Below are 25,885 nucleotides of genomic sequence, written 5' to 3' on the forward strand. Positions count from 1 at the left end.
AAGACCAAAGAAGAATTGATGCCTTTGAATTACGATGTTGCCAAAGAATATTCAGTACACCATGGTTGGCCAGAAGAACAAACAAATCCCTCTTGGAAGAAGTAAGGCCAGAATGCTCCTTAGAAGTGAAGGTGGTGAGACTTTGGGCATGTTGTCAGGAGAAGGACATCATGCTTGGTAAAGTAGAGGGTCAGCGAAAAAGAGGAAGACCCTCAACGATATGGAGGGACACAGTGGCTGCAGCAATGGGTTCAAACATAGCAATGATTGTGAGGATGCATGGGACTGGGCAGGGTTTCGTTCGTTTGTACACAGGGTTGCTTAGAGTCGGAACTGACTTGATGGCACTTAACTTACATGATAAATTCAAAAAGGTCTTTTTGGACCACATTTTGGGCAGAAGGCTGGGACTAGGGGCAAGAACTATGCTCTTTTTAGTAATAATGATTTGTAGCTTTTAATTTCAAAGAAAGAATTTCAAATTTGATTTTCTTTTTTTATTCCATCATCATTGAAGGAGATCTTTATGTACATTCCCTATATCAATTTCAATATCATAATTCAAATCCCAATTGTCAAATGGTTTTTGAACTCTAAAACTGTTTTCAATCTTTTGAGGATTATGGATATGTAAAAGGATCTTTTTAGACCAATACAATATATAATCTTAATGTAGTGTGTAAGTCTCTGGATATATCACAAGATATAAATGATTCATGTTTCAAATTTTTTAATGGTATAATTTTTAAAAAAGCCTAGTAAATTGTATAAGAACGAGATCAAACATGTGATTTTTAAGGCTGAACTCGTTTAAAAATTCTTTGATCCAGAGGGGAGAAATAAACAGAATAAACGCGAGAACACTTGTAGTAAGGAAAGAAATTTGTAACCGGACTACAAACCCAGGGTTAAATGCATCTTTGCATGACAAGCAAGGATTGGAAATTGATGGCTCCGTTTCACAGGAGAAAATAACCAATATGCAAACAAACATGAAGATGGCGCGGGGCTCCGCAGAGTTGTGTTCTGTTGTGCATAGGGACATTGTGAGTTGGAGCCCACTTTGCAGCAGCTAACAACAAGTTGACACACACGTACATACATACGTAAACCAAAGAGCAAAAAAAGCTTTAGGATCATAGTTTTTGTTTTCAATTAGGATGCTAGAAATAAGACTTTCTTGACAACCAAAATACCAAAAATTGATACTGCATACTCTTGCCAGATCTACCAACGTCCAGCTTTCCCTAGTCTGTTTCAGACTGCAGAGACCATAAAACAAAGCATGGGAGTGGAAGTCTGGGTTTTAATCCTTCCTCCAGCAGTTACTCTGTGAATTGAACAAGTTTTGAAGGCTGTATTTCTCACATCTGCAAAACGGAGGGTAATAATAGCACCTGCCTCAGGGTTGTCGAAAGAAGGAAACGAAAATATGTAAAGCAGCGTGTAGGAAGCGTTCCAAAAAGTATTTGCTCTACAGCACTACTAGACAAAACTTTCGGAAGCACTGCTTTCACCAGGTCACCTCCCCACGCCAACTTAGCAACACGCTTTCACAGTGATTCCACACACATTTGCGTCTTTCAAGGACCTCACTTCCTAACCACCATAATTCTCATTTCTCCTCAAGATGTGTTTTCTCAGTCCATCTTTGGAAACTCTGAAAATACCATAATCGTTCTTTCATTCTAAGCCTTTGAGGTTTAGCTGGTATCCAGCCTCCTTCAAATCTTTATACTGGAGCCCTGGTGGTGCAGTGGTTAAGCTTTTGGCTGCTAACCAAAAGGTCAGCGGTTCGAACCCACCAGCCACTCCCCGGTTCCATAAAGATTCACAGCCTTGGAGACCCTATGTGGCAGTGCTACTCTGTCCTGTAGGTTTGCTCTAAATTGGAATTAATGGCAATGGGTTTGGGTTTTTCAAGTCTTTATAGACTAATCTCGAAGATTGCATATCAAATATATACTGGCACGCTTTCTATTCAGTGGTAGTGTCATCATTTCATGTTTTGTTCAGTTGGTTTGCCACTATTGACAAGTAGCTTGAGAGCTTGAGCTGTACCGGCCTTATTTCCCACCATGTGACCTGTTTAGTTGCTGGAAGTATTTATAGCTTTCCACACAGACAGTGGCTTTTCACACATTTGTCCTCAGGCACAAAAAATTCTTTTGAACTACTTTTCTCCGGGTAACCTCAAAATTTTGCCTGGGGGGAAGGCTTACAATTCGGTTTCAATGCCACCTTCCCAAAGCTTTCTGCAGCGGTTTCCTAGGAGGGATAAAGCAGCTGATGTGTTGGTCCCATGCTGTCGTAGTGGACAAGCTGAAAGGCCTTTGAACACGTGAGGAATCCGAGGCTGGGAGAGGTTTGGTGATTGCCCAAGGAAGCAGCTACGAAGTTGACAGAGCCAAGGTTGGAATCCTTGCCGCCTTGTACGGAACGATGCCATCCACTTGGATTCAGCTGCAGTCGTACGTATGTGTCTCTAATAGAGACAGTGTGGTCTTTAACATCAGCTCTACACAGTATCTGGCAGTTAGCAGCTATTTGGTAAATAGATGTTGAACAAACAAATCATTAGAACTCCGTGAACGTTGGACTAAAGGTAAAGAATGCTGGAGCTGGAAGGGGCACAGACTGACATGATTCAGAACAATCGTCTCGCCTGTGTGATGCTGAAAGGATCCGAGATGTTAGGACCCACAGCTAGTGGCTGAGGCAAGACTAAAACCAAAAAAATACCCAGTGCCATCGAGGCGTTAAGACTCATAGTGACCCTACAGGACAGAACAGAACTGCCCCATAGAGTTTCCAAGGAGCACCTGGCAGATTCGAACTGCTGACCCTTTGGTTAGCAGCCATAGCTCTTAACCACTATACCACCAAGGTTACCAAGAGACAAGACTACAAGTAATTTATTCACTAGATAAATATTTACCGAATGCCTACTGTGGGGGAGTGTCTGACTCTGGACAGACAATACTGTCCAGAAAAAGCCCCAGCTTCCCAATTCCCTGTTCAAAGCACTGGAAAGCAGTGCAGGAGCCTAAGGTAAAAGTGCTGAGAAAACAGGAAGTGAAGGAAGAACCAGGAAGGCGGGATTGGGGGGTAGAAGAGAAAAGAGGGAGCTGTTTGGCCCTCTTGGGCCGTTCCTCCGCCGAGCCACGTGAGGGCGCTGCTCCGCTCCTCGTGTCGCCCGACTGCGCCTCCGCCTGCTCTTTTTTCCGCCGGAAGTGCCGGGGCAATGACGGAAAGCCGGAGGGAGGGGAGAGAAAGAGCGAGAGAGAAGGGCCGAGAGAGCCGGGAGAGGCCGGCGGGCCGGAGGCGGCGGTAGTGGGCGGCCATCGTCCGGCGGGAGCTGCGCCGAGGGCCCGCGCCGCGCTCCGCCTAGCTCCCCGCGCCCTTCGCCGACTCCGGGGGCGCGCGGCCGGGCGGGAAGGGCGGACAGGGGTGTCCCCGAGGCCGTGCGCCCGGAGCCGCCTGCTGGGCTTGGGCGGGGCGCGCGGCCCGCGGCCGCCCTGCCGGTCTCCGTCCTCTCCCGCCGGGAGCTGGCGGCGGCGGGAGAGGGGAGCGGCGCCCGGGGCGGGGGGCGGGCAGCGGCGGGGACGGGGATCGTGGCGCCATGGACGACAAGGCGTTGACCAAGGAGCTGGACCAGTGGGTCGAGCAGCTGAACGAGTGTAAACAGCTCAACGAGAACCAAGTGCGGACCCTGTGCGAGAAGGTGAGAGAGGAGAGGGGAACGGGGAGCGCTGGGCGGCGGCGGCGGCGACCCCTCCCGGGCCTGCGGGTTCCGTGGCCGGCCCAGCCTGCCGAGGGGTCCCGCCGGCCTGCGCCCCTTGTTCCGAGGGCCAGCCCGGAGGCCGGGCCAGACCTTTCCAGGGCTGCGGCCTTGAGCTGCCCTCGCCAGGTTGCTCTGCCTCCTGGGGTGGGGGGGGGGGACGAACGGGGCACCCCGAATCCACGCCCCAAGTTTAATTGGGGTCGCCTGCAGTTGTGGGGTCTTCACGTCACTCCTGCATTTCACGTGTGGATTAGCGATAGCGGCGTATTCAAATACCGGGAAATTAGTCTAAGGCAGTCCCTTGACTTGAAAATGCACCCAAAATTAATATTGTTGATATTAATAAACTTGCTTTAAAACGTAGAATTTCCTCAGGTGAGCGGGAGCCTTTCAAAAATCGCTAACTTGGATGCGTCTAGTGTTTGTAGAGAAGGGGGTGTAATGGCAAAACCGGGTTTTAAAACAGTGGTTGAGTTCGGGTTCCACAGATGGTAACTGGTTTTCAGGTTGAGTGGCTCTTGGAAGTTAAATGTGGATTTTCAGCAACGACAGCCAGGCTTACGTTTGGGAACAGTGCTTGCTTAGAATGGTAAATAGGATATGTGTTTTTCGTACTGTATTGCGCTTTTCAAAAAGTCGTTTCCATTTTAATTGTAACTTTTTTTTCTTTTCCAACGTACCCGTATGGTTAACTGTATATGATCTTCCCTAATTGTGTCATTTTAGCTTTCGGAATTCTGTATCCATTGTTGTCATAACTACTGAAGTTACTTCGGTTTCTCCATTGTATTTTAAATCCAAGGATTTTCTCATCCATCTCTTATAGACTAAGTAGTTTAATTTTCACATATTTTCTCGTTAAAAGGCTCCATTTGAAGTCCATGAAACTGTAACAAAGTTACTTATGCTTTATTACTTTTTTCAAAATCTTTTTAAAGCTGTAATGTATGAAACTTTTGATCATAATGTTTTGAAGTCATCATGCCCCAAAAATGTACTGGAGAAGGAAATATCTTGTCAGTCTTATTAATCGGGTGCTCCTAAAATTATACAGCTTACTTTGGGGTGAAGAAGTAATGATTAGTACTAAGTTAAAATAGTATTTTTAAATGAGGTTTAGTGTTCTTTTTAACAAATATGATGTTGCCTAGGGTCTTTACATAACTATTTGTTAAAACAATTCATTTCTGTAAGTAGAACTGCCATGTAAATAGTTTACTTGTAGCTTCAAATAGACATTCAATTTGCTTGTGTGCTAACCTGTAATTTAGTGAGTCTTAAAATTTGCATTTTAGATAATACTCTCTCAAACTCTAGTGTCAAGTTAAACACCCAGTTTTGAAATTAGCTGAATCAGTTAACCTCCTGTGAACATCGTATGTATATATTCTTGAATTTATGGACAAACTTGATAGTTGAGTCAGTTTTTCTGACAAAATTTTAAGATTTATTTCTATAGAAGAAAATCGTGCCTCTACTTGGAAATAATCATACTTGAGTCTTAACATTCTTATGAGGAAGCTTTCTGTATTTATCAAGAGGTACTATTTTTATTTCAGCTTCTAAATATACTGGGCCTCCAGTTCCTAAGGCCTTATTGGTATATTTAAAGTTACGTCGTGTACTTTTTTTTTAATCCCATTTTATCTTTTTATCCTAAGCTTATATCTTGTACTTTTTCTTTGAATATTTTTACTTATTCACAAAAGATGAATTTTTTGAATGATCCCCAACCGCTTTGTCTTCCACCGTTTTGATGGAATTGACACACAGTCTGGCCATGAATTGGAATCGACTTGATGGCAAAGGATTTCTTGTATATTTGTTTTCCCCCATTGGATGGAGATGTGGAATAGAATCCCTTTTTCTGCTTTTTTGAACAATACATAGTTTCGTATTCTTCTAGCAACTGTGGTGTACCTTTATGGTATATATGTTCCTACCAAAGAAAAATCAAACCCGTTGCCATCGAGTAATTTCCGACTCATAGCAACCCTATAGTACAGAGTAGAACTGTCCCATAGGGTTTCCAGGGAGCGGCTGGTGGATTCACACTGCTGACCTTTTGGTGAGCAGCTGACCTCTTAACCACTGTACCACAAGGGCTCCAATTGTAGCTATAAAATCCAGAAAAATACAGTCTCAGTGAGTATGTCTAGTGGTTCCTGTTATCTAAAGTGCAAAATACTGGGGTAGGATTGTGTGAAGTAGCTTTACTCCTAACTTGACCTACTTAGTACTTACTGTACCCTTCCAGATCGAGAGTGGCAGATACATAGGAAAAATAAAAGAAAAATAAAAAGTCAAACCTAATAAATCACCTTTTTTTTTTTTTTTTTTTAATTTTTTGCACCCTGCTGGAGATAAAACTATAGAAAGTTATGTTTTAAGGGATTTTCACCAGTATGGTGGTGGTTTTTCTATTAAATTTAATTTCTGTTCTAACTCAGATTACCTGAGAACCAAAGGAGTTGGCTGAAATCAAGACAAAGTAGCACTAGGAACATCCCTGTTTTGAGGTAGTGGCTAAAGTAAAAGCCCTCCTAGTGCCTGTTCGGGTTTTTAGTGCCAGTGGGGGAAAAACTACAAAAAATATGGCCGGGTCTGGTACGCCGTGTCTGGTACGTTGTGTCTGGTGTGCCGGGTCTGGTACGCCGTGTCTGGTACGTTGTGTCTGGTGTGCCGGGTCTGGTACGCCGTGTCTGGTGTGCCGGGTCTGGTACGTTGTGTCTGGTGTGCCGGGTCTGGTACGCCGTGTCTGGTGTGCCGGGTCTGGTACGTTGTGTCTGGTGTGCCGGGTCTGGTACGTTGTGTCTGGTACGTTGTGTCTGGTGTGCCGGGTCTGGTGTGCCGGGTCTGGTACGTTGTGTCTGGCTTCTGTTTAGTGAAGAATTACTTGCATCAGACAGTAAGGTGTATCTCCTGAGAAGACTGCCCCCTAACACATACAGTAACAGTCCAGCGGCTGAACTAAATGTGCCCAGACGGATTGCTCCTGCACTGCATTCCCGCAGCAGCCTCGTGCACGGTGATTTTAAAAGGTGATGTGCCTGGAGAGCCGAGCGGAGGCTGTTCAGGTCATTCTGGGACTGGAGCTATATTTAACTCTTGGTAAAATCTCAGGCAAGAGTGTACATTTAGGCTCTTTGACCTGATAACATCATCCTATAGCCGAAGAACTTTGGTGACGGTTCTCTAGATGGAGAGGAAAATTTAGCCTGTGTGTGTGCTGACAGACGTTAATTCTGACAATTATGAAGTCCCTATTGATAAACATTTTGAGGCTTCTGTAGGAGTATAAATATATAAATTTTATTTTGGACAAGTGGATATATTTCTGCACCTCAGCTTCCCCCTTGATATAAGTAGAACATCTTAAGATATTTACTTACTTCATTATTAATATGAAATAGTTTACTAAATTCCTGAATGGTAAACACCATCTTAATGAAGATTTGTGTTGTTAGCTGCCATCAATCACACAACCAAACAACGCTGCCTGATCTCAGGCCATCCCCATGATCGGTTGTGGGTTGGACTGTTGGGTTTTCATCGGTTGATTTTCAGAAGTAGGTCACAAGGCCTTTCTTCCTAGTCCATCTTAGTCTGGAAGCTTCTACTGACTGACAGGTGGTGGCTGGGCATGAGGTCCTTTGGCTGGGAATCGAACCTGGGTCTTCCTCATAGAAAGCAAGCATTCTATAATGAAAATTAAATCCTGGTAAAAATGAACTATTTTTTGTGAATCAAGAAAAATCTCTTAGATTATTTTTCTGTAATATGTTGCAGCTAAAAAATAGTGTTCTTTACAAAAATTTGCTCAAAATGTATCAATGACATAAGTGCTAATTCTGAAACATAGGAGTAAAGCTTCATAACCTTAAATTTGGAAATGAATCTTAGATATGACACGAAAAGCACAAGCAACAAAAAAGAGATAAATTGAAAATCAAAATTTTAAACTTTTATGGGTCAAAGGACATAATCAAGAAAGTAAAAAGACAACTGCTAATGGATTGAATTGTGTCCCCTCAAATTATGTGTTGGAAACCTAACCTCTATACCTATGGATGTAATCCTGTTTGGGAATAGAGTTTTCTTTGTTATGTTGATATCAGTGTAGGGTGTGTTCTAACCTAGTCACTTCTGAGTTACAAGGAGCAGCATAGACACAGAGACAAGAAAACAGAAAAGGGACGGGGGACTAGATGCCACTTGAAGGTTGAAGATTGCCAAGGAACCAGAAATACCGAGGCTACAGAAGCTGAGATGAGGATCTTACCCCAAAGCTGAAAGAGAGAGAGCCTTCCCCTATGGCTAGTGCCCCGAATTCAGACTTCTAGCCTCCTGAACTGTGAGAAAATAAATTTATGTTCTTTACAACCACCTATTTGTAGTATTTCTGTTACAGCAGCACTAGGAAACTAAGACAACGACTTACAGGATGGGATAAAGTATGTGCAAGTCCTGTATCTGATAAGAGCTGGTATCCAGAATATATAAAGAAGTTTTAAAACTCAGCCACAAAAAGAAAACCCCATTTAAAAAAATGGACAAAGGGCTTAAATAGATATTTATCCAAAGAAGTACAAATGACCAATAAGTACATGAAAAGACGGTCACCATCATTAGTCATTAAAACCCATTGCCACTGAGTCGATTTAGACTCATAGCAACCCTATAGGACAGAGTAGAACTGCCCCACAGGGTTTCCAGGGAGCTCCTGGTGGATTCAAACGGCCAACCTTTTGGTTTTAGTTAGCAGTCATATAGGTCTTAACCACTAGCCACCGGAGTTTTAGTTACTAGGAAAGTGCAATTCAAAACTGCGATGAGATACCATTTCACACCCACACAATGGCTACTATTTAAAAAAGAAATAAAGGAAAACACAACCGCGTGCCACGTAATGTCTTTTCGGAAGTCCATAGCACCATGAGGTTCCCATAGAGTTCAGAATCCTGCTCAGAGAACGGGATGTAGCTAATGCAACAGCTCCCTGCAGGGAATACGATTATCTCCTGTCTCTTGTATATAGGCAGTCCCCAGGTTACGGATAAGATCCTTTCCTGAATCTGTAAATCAAATTTGTAGATAAATGGGAACGTACATATGGTTCTTGTTTAGCATGTAAAAGGAGCCCTGGTGGCGCAGTGGGTAAAGCACTTGGCTGCTAACCGACAGGTCTGCAGTTCCACCCATCGGCCACTCCGAGAGAATGATGTGGCAGTATGCTTCCGTAAAGATTCGTAACCTTGGAAACCCTGTGGGGCAGTTCTGCTCTAGCCTTTAGGGCCACTATGAGTGGGAATCGACTTGACGGCAGTGGGTTAGGTTATACAGGTAAGACACTTAATATATCCAAACCATGCAGTGTTTTCATGAGCGTCACAAAGTCGTGCGTGCGTTTGTTATTACAAGCCATTTTATTTAACTCAGATTTTTAGTATAATATGATTTATGGCAGTCCATTCTCAAGTACAAGTTGTCTGTAAGTCTGAAGTTAGTAATCTGGGGACTGCCTGTAATACGGTGTTCACACAGTGTCCAAATCACAGAAGGTATCCTGGATGTTAAGCGACTAATGACTAAGTGTTGACGAAGATGTGATGAAACTGGAACCCTCCTACATTGCTGGTGGGAATGTAAATGGCACAGCGCCTTGGAAGACAGTTTCCAAAAACCAAACCATTGCTGTCAAGTTGATGCCAACTCATAGGGACCCTGTAAAACTAACTGCTCCATAGGATTTCCAGGGAGCAGCTGGTGGGTTTGAACTGCCGACCTTTTGGTTAGCAACTGAATTCTTAACCACTGCACCACCAAGGCTCCGGAAAACAGTTTAGCAATTCCTTAAAAAGTTAAACTTAGAATTACCATGTGACCCAGCAATTCTACACCTGGATAGATACCCCCCCCCAAAAAAATTGAAAACAGGTAATCAAATACATGTACACAAATATTCGTAGAAGCGCTATTCACGATAGCCACAAGGTGGAAATAGCCCAAGTATGTATCAACAGATGAATGAATGAACAAATTATGATATATCCATACAATAGAATATTATTCGGCTATAAAAAGAAATGAGGTACTGATACATGCTACAGCGGGAATGAAGCCTGAAAACATTTTTCTAAGAAGCCAGACAGGAGATCACGTATCATGTGATTGCATTTATGTGAAATATTCAGGCTAGTGATTGGTGGTTCCAGGGGCGAGTGGAGGGAGGAGTGAGTAGTCATTGCTTAGTGAGTACAGTTTTCTTTGGTGGTGATGAAGACGTGTGGAACCAGAGGGAGGCCGTGGTCACACGTCTTGAATGTGTAAATGCCGCTGAACTGCTCACTTTAAAATGGCTAATTTCCCGACTCTTAAGACATCAAATGATACTCGAGAAGAGAGTGCTTCTTAGCTTAAGTAGGTACATGAGACTAAATGGGCGGCTCCTGTCCGAGGCAAGATGAAAAGGCAAAAAGGGATGGGAGCTGGCTGAATGGGCATGGGAAATCAGGGGTGGAAAGGAGGAGCGTGCTGTCACATTATGGGAAGAGCACCTAGCATTCACGACAATGTGTGTATAAATTTTTGTATGAGAAACTAACTTAAACTGTAAACTTTCACTTAAAGCACGATTTTTAAAAAAAGTAATAAATGACTAATTTCATATTATGTGAATTCCACTTCAATTAAAAATAAAAAATAGTGGTCTGAACAGCGAAGAAACCTAACTGGCACTTTTTCGTTGTAACATCCCTTGAACAAATGTTAGTGCCAGCCATGGCGGTTCAGTTGATTTATATCCTAAAATGGAGAGTTGTGGAAAGTACCTTCCTTCTTTCTCGCTGTTTCAAAGAATGGCTACAGTGGACTGTGAAGTTAAGACCCAGTTCTGTTGACTGAACAAATATGATCGTTTTTCATGCTTGTATAAGTCAGTCTCTTGTAGTGAACAGGTAAGAAAATAAGCCAAACTAGATTAGCATGAACTACTAACGAACTAGAAAGCAGACTTCGTAAAATTGATGTCATGTCTCGGCTTTACGGTATAGCATGTAAAATCACATAGGTAGATAGAAGAAAGATATTTATAAGAACTTCTTTTCACAAGCAGTGATTTTATTTGCAGCATACATCTTTTATGCTGATTTGAAGATCTTGCAGAAATTTTTCTTTTCTTCAGGACAAATGCTGTGAAGGACTTGGCGAATGAATTCCTTCTTTGGTAAAACGTTACCAGAATGCCAGAGAGTGAAGATAAAATTAATGCCCAGTTTATTCTTCTAAATTCTAACTGTTTTCCTAATTTAGTTTTTTCTAAGAAGAATGGTATTTAAAAAAAAAAAAAAAATCCCAGGCATCATTTACTAATGAGTGTGAGAAATTTGAATCTGCATTAGATTAAATAAGGAATTTTGAATTCCTTTGAACTGGTTGCTGGTTTCTCCTTTAAGTAAGTGTAGCAAAGTACAAATCTCATCTCACGCCTTTAACATGCCCCGCATTTATTAATGACCAAATGCTGTCTCACTGTTGCTTTTACAAATCTAAAATTCCTTAATAATCGTGTTAACTCTGGGAAGATCTGTGCATTGCAGATCCCGCTTCCTTTCGAGGGAATGGAAGAGCTCGAGCGGAAACGTGATTTGCTGTTGGGTCCCTTATAACCTGTTCCTTGTGAACTATCCTTTGACTGCGATGCTTTCGTGAACGTGAGAATCAGAAGACAGTCTTGAGGTGCACCTTGAGAAAACTGACTTGTCCTAATAGCAGCCCTGTAGTACAACAAAGAGGTGCAAAGTGCCGTAGAAAATTGAACGTTTTATACAAAGACAGTCTTTTTATTCTGAGAGTGGGGGGAGGAATTTAAATCAAGTTTCTTGGTCTCCTCAGTCTTTGAAGAAACTTTATTTGGTCCTAATTTTTAGCATAGGTTAATCAGGTTTTTGTTTTGTTTTTTAATGTGTAAGATACAGTGTGTAGACCATAGTTTAATTTTGTCCTTTTTCCCATTTTATAGAAAAAAAAATAATGAGAAAGTTTCACTTTCCTTTAGAAGATTCCCACGTGATTTTTACGTCCTGGACAAAGAGCACTCAGAATTGGTATAGCAGTCTTGTCTTTGCTTTAGTAGCAAAAGAGGCACTGGGTTGGCTAAATGCTGCCACTGTGTGTTTACACCATCCAAAAACTACCCATGCGACAGATTTTAGTTGCACTCCTGTGTGTTTAAATTTCTGGAGATTCGACTATGAGCAGAAGAGGAGACAGATGGTAAACGCATGTAATAGAACGTCAGGCAGTGATTTTTTTTTTTTTTTTAATTCCTTTTTCTGCTGTTGTCAGTTTGATTTCATATGGATCTTAAAAGAGCATAATGCTCAAGGCAGGCCTTTTTTACTAGTTAGGCTTGATCAGGCTTGTTTAATCAGGCTCCTTCTATGGAATCTTTGATCAAAGCATTCAGTAATAGTAGCTGGGCACCATCCAGTTCTTCCAGTCTCATGACAGAGGAGGAAGTTGTTCATGAAGGCAGTTAGTCACACGTTCCATATCCTCCTCCTGTTCCTGACTCTTGCTCTGTTGCTCCAGGTGAATAGAGGCCAATCGTGCATTGGATGGCTGCTTGTCATCTCTTAAGACCTCATGCTCTACACAACAGACTAGAAGTGGAACAGAAGCACTAAACACTTTATTAGGCCAGTTAACTGGGATGTCCCATGAAGCCATGACCCTAAACCTCCAAACCAAGGAGCCAAATCCCATGAGGTGTTTGGTTGTGCATAAGCAGCCCCAGCAGCTACTTCTTGTTTTTTTGGTCATCGTTGTAAATCTAGCTATCACACAACTTCAGGCAATGATTCTTGATAGGAAGAAAAAGCAGAGGAAAGGGGAGAGTGATGGGCTTGAGTTCAGGAGGCACTTTTAGTAAGGTAGTTAGAGATAACCTCTCAGACAAAAATCTCAAATGTGATTTTGTATTCAAAAGGGATTATTATTTCATATCAAATTCTACATCACAAAAACTTTAATAAATAGAAACAAATGAGATGTAATGCCAGAATACCTGAAGAAAATGTGGGAAGATTGGCATATTACTTTTGTTTTAATTCAGCTATTTTGTCTTTTTGTTGATTTTAAACTGAATATTGAGAAGGCCATTTGCTGAGTTTAAAGTATTCTTTCCAAGTTTATTTCTTGTAACTTTTACTGTACAAGATTTAGCATTCGTATGGAGTCGTAATTATCCATCTTTTCCTTTAACTTTGAAGAAGAATCACTTGGGAGGTCGGAAATTCTGGTGCCTTGACTCCTTCTATCCGAGCAACTGATTGATTATGTTTTGGGTAGGCCCAAGAATCTGCTGTAACGTAAAAATTCAGATGGCAGTTTGAGAAATGTTACTTAATAGTATACTTGAAGATTCTGAAAATTTACCTCTTTTTTTTTCTGGCCCGTTATTTTGGAAGTAATTTTTTTTTCTAATTAAAGTGTTAATATTTCTTTATAGAAAACGTACCAAGAGTAGTTCTCATCATATGACATAGAGTAGCCTTCACATCATATGATATATGGTATGAAGAGTTCGGCTTTTCTGTGCCTTCCTGAATTTCCTGGATGTATCTCTGCCAAGTGTCAATTACCTTCATCACAGCCCTTCGTTCTGTAGATTTAAAATTGGTCTTATCTGTGTCCCAGAAGTAGACTTTGTCTAAGTCACATTAAAAAACACTCATGAGAATTGCATACAGAACCACAGGGTATGCAGAAAAGGGCTAACACAGCAGGCCTGAGACTGCTATCCTTAGAAATGTCTGCTTGCAAGGCTGGCCCTTGGTTGGAGTTTGGGTTTCGAGGGTTCCCGCCATTCCCGGATAACAGTGGCTCACTGCGCCTAAACTATTTATGAGAAAATACGGTTTATGCTTGAACACCTGCTTCCTTTTAGGAGTCTGAAGGTTTGGCACATGGTAGGCAGAAGGTACCTATATGACCAGCCCCCAGTAAAAAGCTTGGGCACTAAGTGGCTATGAGCTTCCCTGGTAAACAACTTTTCACGCATGTTGTTAGAATTTGTGGCTTGAGGAATTAAGCTCATTTTATGCCACTCCGGAGAACTGGTGGTGCGGTGGCTAAGAGTTTGGCTGCTAACCAAAAGATTGGCAGTTCGACTCTAACAGCCATTCCTTGGAAATCTTATGGGGCAGTTCTACTCTGTCCTAAAGGGTCACTATGAGTTCAAATCGACTCCACAGAGTGGGTTTGATGTTGGATTCTGGTTATATGACTCCACTGGGAGAGGACTCTTGGAAACTTGCAGCTGGTTTTCTTAGGACTTTGTCCCATGCACCTTTTCCTTTTGCTGACTTTACTTTGTATCCTTTCAGTGTAATAAATTGTAACCCTGACTCTGACCGTACGAGTCTTCCTAGTGAATCAGTGAAATCAATGGTAGTGGTTGTATATGAAGCACGTTTCCTTTATGGAATTTGGAGTATCAACTGAGCACATGTAGTATGTTGTCTATATAAGACAACGTCGGCTCCAGTTGAACTTTCTAATGATTTGTGCTGTTGGATTTGATTTTTTTTCTGAACAACGGTGGGAAGCTGTCTTGATGAATAGACTTGGTTTCTGGTTAAGATTGTTTTATTTTTGACCTTAAGTGTTTCTGAGCCATAGCTCTCTCTTCTGTCAGACCCCATAGGGAATGCTTTAAAATCTCTCAAAGTCTTTTTCAGTTCTAATTGGTATTACACCTTGTAGAGTGACTATACCCTCATTCTAATCATATTCCTGTGATTGGTTTATGGGGCCATATGTCTCAGCTGACCAGGGAGATGTAGCAGGAATGGCTGAGTGAGACTTCTGGGAAAGCTTTATAAAACGGACAAACTAGGGTGGCATGTACCCTTTAGCCTTTTGCACCTTCTGCCTTTTCCTGACCAGGAAAGCAGATACAGTGCCTAGAGGTACCACTGTTTGTGCCCATGAGGTGACAGTTCTGTTGACTAAGAGTGGCAGATAAAGTCGATGTGAAGAGTCTCCTGCCCAGATGACCCTTGAGAAACTGGCTATCTACCTCTAGACTCTTGTTACGTAAGAAAAATAAACCCACTTTCTCCCCCCAAAAAGATTATTTCAATAGAGTGATGATACTAATGTATTTTGCTACACAGTTAAAAATCAACCCTAAATGAATTTCATCTTGGACAAGAATACATCGATTGTGTAGATTGTACATTTGAGAGATAAGACTTCATATTTTAGAATTACAGACTCGTGGATAAGTAGTCTAAATGTAGAAATTGTGAGAGACACAGATCCTTTCTTACGGTTACACAGTTAGAACTGGAAAGATAACCTTCATTTTCTGGATGACTTCTGTATATGCAATCTCATTCTCACTAATTATAGGCCAAGAGAAGAAAATAATATGGGCTGGATTCTTCACAATGCCTGTGAAGACTATCAGGCTAATTTAAGTGGAGAAGACATTTGCTGGGAGAGTATTTGGGAACTCAGAATCAAAAGGAAAGCTGGAGAACCAAGCCTGGAAATGTTGCTGGAATAAGCGAGGTTAGCAGGAGCCCTGGTGGTGCAGTGGTTAAGCACTGGGCTGCTAACCAAAAGGTCGGTGATTCAAACCCACCATCCCCTCCTTGAGAGAACGATGTGGCGGTCTGCTTCCGTAAAGATTTACAGCCTTGGAAACGCTGTGGGGCGGTTCTGTTCTCCTATGGGGTCGCTATGAGTCAGGACTGACTCAACGGCAGTGGGCTTGAGGTTTTTGTTTTGGTAGAGCCACAGCTAAAATCATACCTTAGGGCCTTTTTGGAGCGAACACCAGAGAAAACACTGCTGGATATAAGTTGCCATAAGCCCTGCTGTCCAGTGTTACTTCAAATTAAAATCCGGCTGCATGCATCCAGTTGGCATCGATGGATCTGAAGATGGAGTGACTTGTTATGCCTGCAGTTTGCATGTAGATTTTCATTGTGATTTTTGTTTTGAATATTTTAAAATCAGTCCTTTGAATTAGTGTATTAGGAAACTAGTAATCACTAGAAACAAGTTAGAGTGAACAGGATCAATGCAGAAATGTGAACTCATCCTTTACATGGTCTGTTTCCTTCATGGTACATGTGGGTCAGCAGAACAGATACATGAAGATAGCAGTTTTTAAGCTTTTTGGTCTTACGATCCCTTTATACTCTATTATCGAGGACCACAAACAGCTTTGTTTGTGTGGGTTGTTATCTTGATATTTACTGTATTGGAAATTGAAACAACTTTTCAAATATTCATGTGAAGATAACAATAGTAAATCCATTACGTCTGAACATAAATATTTTTTATTAAACAACTGTTTCCCAAACAATAATTTAGTGCAAAGAGTGACACTGTTGTATATTTTTGCAGATCTCTTTAATGTCTGTCTTAATAGAAGATAGCAGGATTCTCACATCTTTCTGTAGACAGCCTGTTGCTTTGTTTGAAGTACATGAAAAAATACAGAAAATCTCTTTACCTGGACTTAGAAAATAAACTTTCTGATGTTAAGATGAGGGAGCTTTATATTAAATTGTAAGTTAATTGTATAAAAATAGTTACAAGTCTTCTTCCATTTGACAATATAAACAGAGTTGGCTAATTCGAAGCTTTATATTCTCAGACACTTTTGTTTAAATAGTTTCTTAGGGTTTCCTACCCGCAAACAGTTAAGAGCACCGGTGTCATCTTTTTCAGAAAGATCCTGGGTTAAGGAAATCCCATAGTATCCCCCAGTTATTCTTGGGGACCATAAGGGGGATTTAAACGAAGGACTTGCTGCTGACTTGATCGTTGCATGTTCAGACTAAAACAAGAACTTAGTGACACGTTCTGAGTGTTGTGTTGCCCTGGTAGTCTCTGGAGTGAGTTCTCATGTGCTTCGCTTGCCTTCCATCCTAAAGGAAAAAGTTCTCTAGAAGACTGTTCTAGGCTCGGCTCTCTACTGTCAAGTCCCCAGGTGGCACAAACGGTTCAGCGCACAGCTAATTGCTGAAAGACTGGCAGTTCAAATGCACCCAGGGGCGCCTCAGAAGACAGGCCTGGTGATCTGCTCCCAAAAGGCCACAGCCTTGGAAACTCGTTGTTGTTGTTGTTTGCCATGGAGTCCATCCTGGCTCGCGGCAACTCTATAGGAAAGAGTAGAACTGTCCCGTAGGGTTTCCAAGGAGCGGCTGGTAGATTTGACCTGCCAACCTTTTGGTTAGCAGCCAAGCTCTTAACCACTACACCACTCGCCAGGACTCCAACTCTATAGAGCGGTTCTACTCTGCACACTTGGGGTCGCCGTGAGCCGGAATTGACTTGGCAGCAGCTAACGACAGCAAGGGTTTCCTAAAAAATGTGGCTTCTTAATTTTAATCAAGATTGACGGAATCACTGATATCTTAGACCTGTAGTCATTCATCTGCAAATATCTTTTTTGTGATGTCAGTATGTTTGTTACCCTGTTACTATAAATATTTTCCCATGCTTTTCCTTTTATCTCTCTTTGTACGCAGAAGTTTTTATTTTGTTTGGTTGAACCAGTCAGCAGTAGGGTGATTAAGGCCAGAGAGCTCACCTGTTCATCTTTGTCTCCGGTGTCTAACCTACAGCAGACTCCTGACAGACATTCGTTACGTAAATACAGGAACTCTTCATAAATAAGAGTGATTGCTGGGTGTGGCGTACCTCAAAATGAAGGGTTTACTGCACTGATGACAACTGTTTGCTTAGCATGTATTAAACAATCTCTCCTCTATTTTTGGTAATGCTTCCTTCAGTGGATTTTTAAATAGGATTACCATTTTAATTCTCAATGTGAGATGACTTAAGGATTCTATTTTAACTGTTTTTTAAATGTTTTTGTAAAATGTTTCTACTGAATTACTTGATGCGTGCTAAGCAGGTGACAATGATTTTTCCTTTTATAAACTTGTTGCTATTGTGATTTTTTTCCCCCCAGTAGATAGTTCCATTGCAGGAGGTTATGTTGCTCTTGAAAGACCTCTGATAATTGTTTTCTTAATCTTCAGCCATCATTCTATGAGAGCTTGGCTGCCAACCAAAAGGTTGGCAGTTGGAATCCATCAGACACTCCTTGGAAACCCTACGGGGCAGTTCTGGTCTGTCCGGTAGGGTTGCTATGAGTTGGAATCAACTCAACAGCAGTGGGTTTAGTTTTTTTTTGGGGGGGGTTTATAGGATCCTTCTGAATGTGGGATTTGGCTTCTATAAATTGATTTTTATGTGAAGGATTTTTATAAGTACTTTGTTTCTGTGTTGTAAACCAACTATTTTGAAGATCCTAACATGATCAGTCCTAAAGACTGTTAGAGCAAATTCTTGGTGTGGGACTGTTAGATGATTTTTCCTTATTAAACAGGTGATTGTATTGTTTTGTGACTTGCCTTTTTCATTCATCAAATACACTTTATATCAAATATCCTTCATAACATTCTTAATACTGTTTAATATTCCATTCTGTGAATGTGCATATTTTTTTTTTTAGCTATTCGGTGGGTGCTCATAGTTTCCAGTTTTTTTCTCTTGAAAGCAAGCACCCTTGTACTTATATTTATACATATTTAGATATGAATTATTGTATTCAGAGTATAAATGTCTAAAAGTAGAGGTGCTTGGTCCAGTAGTATAACCAGGAATCAGTTAGGGTTAGTTTGGTGTATATAAAAGAAAACCCAAAATACTAGAGACTTAAATGAGGTAGCAGTTGTATTTCTCTCACAGAGAGGAAAATCCATAGGTGAGCAATCCATGGATAAGGTAGCTCCATAAAGTTATCAGGAAACCAGACACATTTCTGTATCATTTTCCCGTGGCTGCTGTAACATGTCGCCACAAACTGAGTGGTGATACAGACTTATTCTCTCATGGTTCCAGAGGCCAGAAGTCTGTCCATACTCCTGCCAGGGGAGAATTCAGTCCTTGTCTCTTCCAGCTTCTGGCAACAGCCAGCATTCCTTGACCACATCACTCTGCCTTCATATGGCCTCCTCTGTGTGTCTGTCTCAGAACTCCCTTTCCGCTCTTGTAAGGATAACCAGAAACAGACCAGTTGCCAAGTCTGTTCTGACTCGTGTTGACCCCACGTGTCCAGAGTAGAGCTGCGCTCCATAGGGTTCTCAATGGCTGTGATCTTTTGGGAGCAGATCGCCAGGTCTTTCTTGCGAAGCGCCTCTGGGTCGATAAGAACCTCCCACCTTTTTTTACTTGTGGCTAAATTTAGAGCCCATCAGGGTAATCCAGGATAAGCTCTTCCTCTCAAAATCTTGACCTTCAATCAAATCTTTTGCCATATAAGGTAATGTTAACTCTTTTGACATATAATGCAACACAGAAACAGACTGAGAGTAAAGAAATAGAATAATAGCACAAAGTTAAATAAAAGAACACAGCTGTAGCAGTTTGGGTACCAGATTTCAAGGCAAAAAGCATTATTAAGAATAGAAAGTGTCCTTAGGTAATAGAATTGACCGCGGATCTAGGACAATCTCAAATATGCATGTTCTGAAAAACATAGTCTCAAAATATGCTATGCAAAGACCGTTAGGCCCACGAGAGGAACTGACAGACCGACAGTTACCGAGGAAGATCTCACACTGCTCAGAAACGTGTAGGTCACACAACAGAGAATCGGTAAATGGACGGTAGGTTTGAACATACAATTAATAGGTTTGACCTAATGGATGTATAAAACTCTGCAGCTGTGCATGCACCGTGCCATAAAGTAAGTCTCAACAAATGCCAAAGAATGGCAGTTAATACAGGCCATGTTCTCTGATCACTGTGCATTTAACTTAGAAATTGGTCATTTTAGAATGCCTAACAGAACTGCTTGCCGTTTCTTCACCTGACTTTGGGCTCACACACCCCAGACAAAACATAATCACTTTAACCCTTGCCTCAGCTTGCGTTCTCTATCCCTGTGCCAATAACAGACTGATATAATTACTGTAGTAAGTTGTAATAACTGGGAAGTGGAAATCCCTTCCTTATTCAGAAATTCAGAACTGTTCTAGCTCAGTTGGCCCTTCAGTTAAGCCTTCCTTATGAATTTTAGGATTAACTTATTGGTTGGGATTTTGATTGAATTTACAGATGAATGTGGAGCAAATGGACATCTTTAAAATATCAGGTCTTTCTGTGGATGAGTGTTGTCATCCTTTACTCTCCATTTGCATGTCTGTATTAATCCCACTTCTTAACCACTTACTCCCTGTGGTTTTCTGCTTCTACCGTGTCAAAGGCCTGGAAGGAAACAGCTTATTAGAATTTTGTACATACCGAGTAAATAGGCGCCAGAATAAGGCCTAAACGATTCTTCTGGCAGGTTGGTGGGGAGGTGTGTGTACTCAGGTCTGTTGTTACCGCAGAGGCTTTCTCGGTTTTCCTCCCGGTTCTGCACTCCCTCCTGCTAGGCAAGGGTGCCAGATACATGAGGTGTTCATGAACTTGATTTTAGCCAATGCTTTTAATTTCCCAGTGTTTATATATAAACTCTGTAATTTAGGGCCTCTGAGTGGTATATTCTAACTTGGCTTATTAAGTATAAAATAACTAAAATAAAGAAGCTGAAGATTGACCTGTGATTGGTGTAAAAACATGTTTTATAGAAGAATTGAATAATTAATCTGTGACCTTTTTTCTGTATTGTGAATAAGATTATTTTATGCTTTAATTGCTGATTTTATTCTTCTTACAGGCTAAAGAAATTTTAACAAAAGAATCAAATGTACAAGAGGTCCGTTGCCCTGTTACAGTTTGTGGAGATGTTCACGGTCAATTCCATGATCTTATGGAACTCTTCAGAATTGGTGGAAAATCGCCAGATACAAACTATCTATTCATGGGTGACTATGTAGACAGAGGTTACTACTCAGTGGAGACTGTGACTCTTCTTGTGGCGTTAAAGGTATGATTAATGAAATTTTTTTTTCTTTAAGTTTTAAGCCAGATGGTACGCATCTGTTTGATCATATGCACATATATTCACATGTATAATAAAGGACGTGGGAGCACAGTTACGGATACTTCTTAGACATAACCAAACAACCCACAGGACTGGATTTCTGGGTTTGAACGATAAGGACTATAGATAGTTTCGTGGAACATCTTGGGTAGTTGGCATAATACGGCTTATAAAGTTATGTTCTACATTCCAGTTTGGTGGATAGTGTCAGCTTGCAAGCTGCCATCTAAAAGTAAGAACTATTGGTCTCTACTCATTTGGAGCAAAAGTGAAAGAAAGAAACCAAAGACTCAAAAGAGGAAACTAGTCTACAAGACAGCCCACACAGACCACAACCTCATCTACCTTGAGACCAGAAGTGGTACCCAACTACCATTACTGACCATTTTAATTAGGGCTACAAATAGATGGATCCTGAGAGAATGAGAATAAAATGTGGAACAGAACCTCAAATTCCTTTTAAAAAAAAAAACTTGCTGAGACTGGAGGACTCCCAGAGATATACCTCGAACCAGAACTAACCCATGAAGTCACCTTGTAGCTTAATTACAAACCAGCTCACAAAATAATATCGCCTATAAGTACTGTGCCCCTCTGGAAAAGTGCGTATATGGAACCAAATGGTCAACAATTACTTTGAAACAGAGATGAGAATGTGTACGGAAGCAGGGAAACTAGATTAATGGAAATGGAACAACCAGAATGGACAGTGAAAACGTTCATGCATTGTGAGGAGTGTAACCAGTGTCACTGAACAACTTGTGTAGAAATTGTTGAATGGGAACCTAAACTGCTATGTAAACCATCACCGAAAACACAATAAAATATTATTAAAAAAAATTTTTTTTTAATCTTCTTGAAAATAATGTATGTATATAAACCAAGCAAAAGGCAAGAACAGCCATATTGCATTTAATAATCTGTTCTGTTCTATGGTCCATTCAGTTTACAGCCCCTTAAAATAATAAATCCGCCATGATTGAGTCAATTCCGACTCATGGCGAACCTATAGGACGGAGTAGAACTGCCCCACAGTGTTTCCAAGGCTGTAAACCTCTACAGAGACATACTGCCACATCTTTCACCTGTGGAGCAGCCGGCGGGTTCAAACCACTGACCTTTTGACTAACAGCTGAGCAGTTTACCGCTGCAACACCAGGGCTTCTCTTAAAATAAGAGTAGGTTTTAAATTTTTAAACAGAGAGCTGAACATGGTAATTAAACCTCTCCTGCCTACTTCTGGTAAATGTATTATTCTCCTGGATGATCTGTAACTGAGGTTTTAGATTCATATTTGACTTAGTCACTTATCCCTTATTTTCAGTCAAAAAAACCAAAACCCACTACTGTGGGTTTTGTTGATTCCAACTCATAGCGACCCTATAGGACAGAGTAGAACTGCCCCATAGAGCTTCCAAGGAGTGTCTGGTGAATTTGAACTGCCGACCTCTTGGTTAGCAGCTGTAGCACTTCACCACCACGCCACCAGGGTCAGTCAATTAAGTCTTTTTTAATTCTTGTTTTGAAATGTCTCACGTCTGTTTTTCTGTTTTTACTATCACCACACAATTCATGTCCTCATCGCTTAACACTTCAGTTATTGCAGTAACACGGTAACGGGTAGCTTGTCCTCCAAAACCTGACGCTTCCAAATCTACCTTGGATATGCTGCCAGATTAAGTCTCTTATTAACGCCTCATGTTGTTACTTCCCTGCTCCCAAACTCAGGCTCAGACTCCTTGGCTGACCCTCTCCGTGGTCTGACCTCTATTTGCCTGCCTGTAGTTGGTAGCTTGGGATTCCTGGGTGGCACAGTTAAGCACTCAACTACTAGCCAGAAGGTTGGCAGTTTGAACCCACCCAGAGACGCTCTGGAAGACAAGCTTTGAAAACCCTGTGGAGCAGGTCTACTCTGCACAAATGGGGATGCCATGAGTTGAGATTGACTCAGTGGCAACTAACAAGTTAGTAGCATAAACTCTTTACCACAAGTCAAAGAGATTTCAGTACTCAGTTTCCATGTATTTCCTCATCCTGTTTCCCCACAGGATTACTCTCGCTTATTTCTTATTTCTTCTGCCTAGACTCAGCCCAAGTCCTTCTTCCCTGAAGCCTTCAACTGCTTAGCTTTACCCCTCATTTATGTTACATAGTCATTTATTGCCTGTGTTTATTTCACTTATCTCCTTAATAAGATTAGATTAGTCTCTGGACATTAGAGACCATGTATTATAGTGCTTGCATGGACCTGGTACCCATTTTTATAGCACCGAGCTTAATAGTAGATACTTAATGAATGCTTAGTAAATATATATGAAGCATGCATCTGCAACCTTTGGGTTAATTTACAGAATCTGATTCTTTTTTTACTTATCAGACACACACCTAATTAACTAGTATGCTATATAACATTTCTCAATATTTTGTCATAGAACCAAAACCCATTGCCATCGAGTCAATTCTGACTCATAGCAACCCTACAGGACAGAGTAGAACTGCCCCATAGGGTTTTCCAAGGAGTGGCTAGTGGATTCCAACTGCCAACCTTTTGGTTAGCAGCTGAGCTCTAAACCACTGCACCAGCAGGGCTCCTTGTTATAGAAAGGAGACTATTAAATACATTTGAAATCTTGTCCGGACTTGACAAGGGCCTGTTTTGTATTCTTGTTGGCATCTACAATTTTCCTGTGAGAGATAAAAGCTGAAAAGGGAGGAAGAAGACTGTGAGGGACTTTGTCTTGGGTCCAAGTTTCTGATCTTCAGCATCCAGTCACTAGTAAGTAGAGAGAGTTTGGAGATGAAGACACCACACAGAGTCAGAAGTTCATTATAGTAAAGGTGTTGGTTAATAAGGGTTTCCAGTGAGGGTGGTATAAACAGTAATGAAGAAGGAAGACTTAGAAAAAATATTTCAAAGGCTGATCAGTAGGGCTTGGTTACCTAAGAACATAAATGACAAAGTTTTTTACTCCGAAAAAAACTAGCATTTAATTCACTAGCAGACAAATGAGCCATGTAAAACTAACCCCATGGGGGGTTAGTGCACTGAACGTGACACAAAGTGAAAACGTGAGTTTGTTTTGCTTCTCTTCCAGGTTCGTTATCCAGAACGCATTACAATATTGAGAGGAAACCACGAAAGCCGACAGATTACCCAAGTATATGGCTTTTATGATGAATGTCTACGAAAGTATGGAAATGCCAACGTTTGGAAGTATTTTACAGATCTCTTTGATTATCTTCCACTTACGGCGCTGGTAGATGGACAGGTGTGTGTGTGTGCGCTTCTGTCTCAGATCTCAGATCTCGGGGCGGGGGTTAAAAGTATGAAAAGATTTTTCTACTGGTAATTTAAGGTCCTGATTTACTCGTGTTTTTGCATTTCTTTGGCCTTTTCACCTCTTTCCTTTATACTTAAAACTTCAGGACAGAGATCTGGATAAATTTTATTTACGTTTAAACCAGTATTTTCCCCGTTGTTTTCAAATACGTGTGTAAATATTTTCCCTAAAAGAAACACTGGTATGCTTTTTCATATTAGACAGATACTGTAAATAAATGTTTAAGACTGATGTATATACTACGAGTAAATCAAAGGTGTTTTTTCAGACTGTCTCCATACATATGCTCAGTGTCTGCTGGTTGCCATTAATAACTTTTCATTCTTATTTTCATGGTAATTGCAAGCAGTTACGTTGTGTATTACACCTTCTTTACTAAGAAGTCAGTGCTTTGTGTCTACCCATAACAAGCACTGCAGACGTACTATAAGACATTCAGAAGTGTAACAAGGAAATTGTGCAGGTTTCCTGTAATCCAGTTTCCAGGGGTGGTAATTGTTAGCGTGAACTCGTTGAAGTATAAATACATAGGATACAATTTTACAATTTCTAAAAATTTAAAATTTTAAATTATAAAGTCCCAGAGTTGTCAAGGGTTGCTGATGGGAATACAATTCAGTTATGAACTTCTCTGTGTAATCCTGACAGTCCACCACATTTTCAACACCATGATAATTTATTTAAAGAGCGTTCTTGTGCCTAGACGTGCCACAATGAGAGAAAGAAATGTGATGGTGATGTATTTAATGGGTGTTAAATTTCAGTTAAGGTTCTTTTCCGTTTTTTTAAAAACATCGATAATAGTCTATTAACATAAAAGTTAATGGACAGAATGATTTTAGAAGATTAGCCTGTCAGTGTTGATGATGAATCTAGTTTTAAAAATGTGTATACTAAGTAGAGATTTTATTTATTGAATGTGTTCAAGTTAAATTGTGTTTTTCTCTCCACCTCGATTCACCCCAGAACTCTCATCTTCAATGAGCCATAGATCTTTGCTATCATAGCACTTCTGAGGAACAAAACAGCCAATGCACATATGCCATTGGTGACAGATTATTGTTTATAAAATGTTGTTGTTGGGAGACTTTATAACCTCAGAAATCAAGTGGGTAAAATATAAATAAGTATATAGGAGATTTCAACAATCAATGCAACAAGCTCACCGAACAGATACAGACAGCATATGGCATTTAGTACCCAACAAACAGAAATCAGATAATCTTACCAGACATCTGTCTGTCCGTCTTTTTTCCCTCCCTTTCTTCCCTTCCCTCTCTCCCTCTTTGTCTGTCTATCTCTATATTTTTCGTGTCTTAAGTGACAAAGTCTCCAGTTCTAAGTAATACAACAAAACTCAAACTAGAAATTAAATAGAAGAAAAATTAATTTAGACTTAGAGAAAAGTTGCAAAAAATAGTACAAAAAAATTCCTTGTATCCTTTACTTGCCTTCTACTAATGTTAAGAAAGTAAAAGATAAAAGTCTAAATTGTATCTACATGAAAGGGGAAGCATGGTGTAGACCTAAAGTTTGAAAAAGGGGTAAAGTACAAGCAAACGCACATTCTTGCATTTATTTTGTAGAAAACAAGACAGGAAATATATGAAATAAACGTTTAACTCAAAGAATGAGATCAAATAATGGGTTAAAGATAAAAGAATTGAATACTACAGAATACACAGGTAATCAGTATGGCCAAAAGCAGCTTTTGAAAAGTCTACTAAAAAAGAAGTA

General features: G+C 40.7%; 1 protein-coding gene across 3 annotated transcripts in view; it reads left to right on the forward strand.

The window, feature by feature from the left end:
• The first annotated feature begins 3,590 nt into the window (after positions 1 to 3,590).
• The window catches only part of PPP2CB (protein phosphatase 2 catalytic subunit beta), a 31,452-nt gene continuing 9,157 nt past the window's right edge, over positions 3,591 to 25,885 (forward strand). For 2 of the 3 annotated variants that reach the window (XM_064272832.1, XM_064272833.1), the window contains exons 1-3: positions 3,591 to 3,724; positions 20,541 to 20,750; positions 23,903 to 24,076. In XM_064272832.1, the coding sequence (XP_064128902.1) occupies positions 3,623 to 3,724; positions 20,541 to 20,750; positions 23,903 to 24,076 (486 nt within the window). In that variant the 5' untranslated portion in view covers positions 3,591 to 3,622. Of the gene's footprint in view, positions 3,725 to 15,202; positions 15,419 to 20,540; positions 20,751 to 23,902; positions 24,077 to 25,885 lie in introns of all 3 variants that reach the window. The other variant, XM_064272834.1, reaches the window with a different exon arrangement.

This window comes from Loxodonta africana, chromosome 19 (assembly GCF_030014295.1).
Source record: "Loxodonta africana isolate mLoxAfr1 chromosome 19, mLoxAfr1.hap2, whole genome shotgun sequence".
NCBI lineage: Eukaryota > Metazoa > Chordata > Mammalia > Proboscidea > Elephantidae > Loxodonta > Loxodonta africana.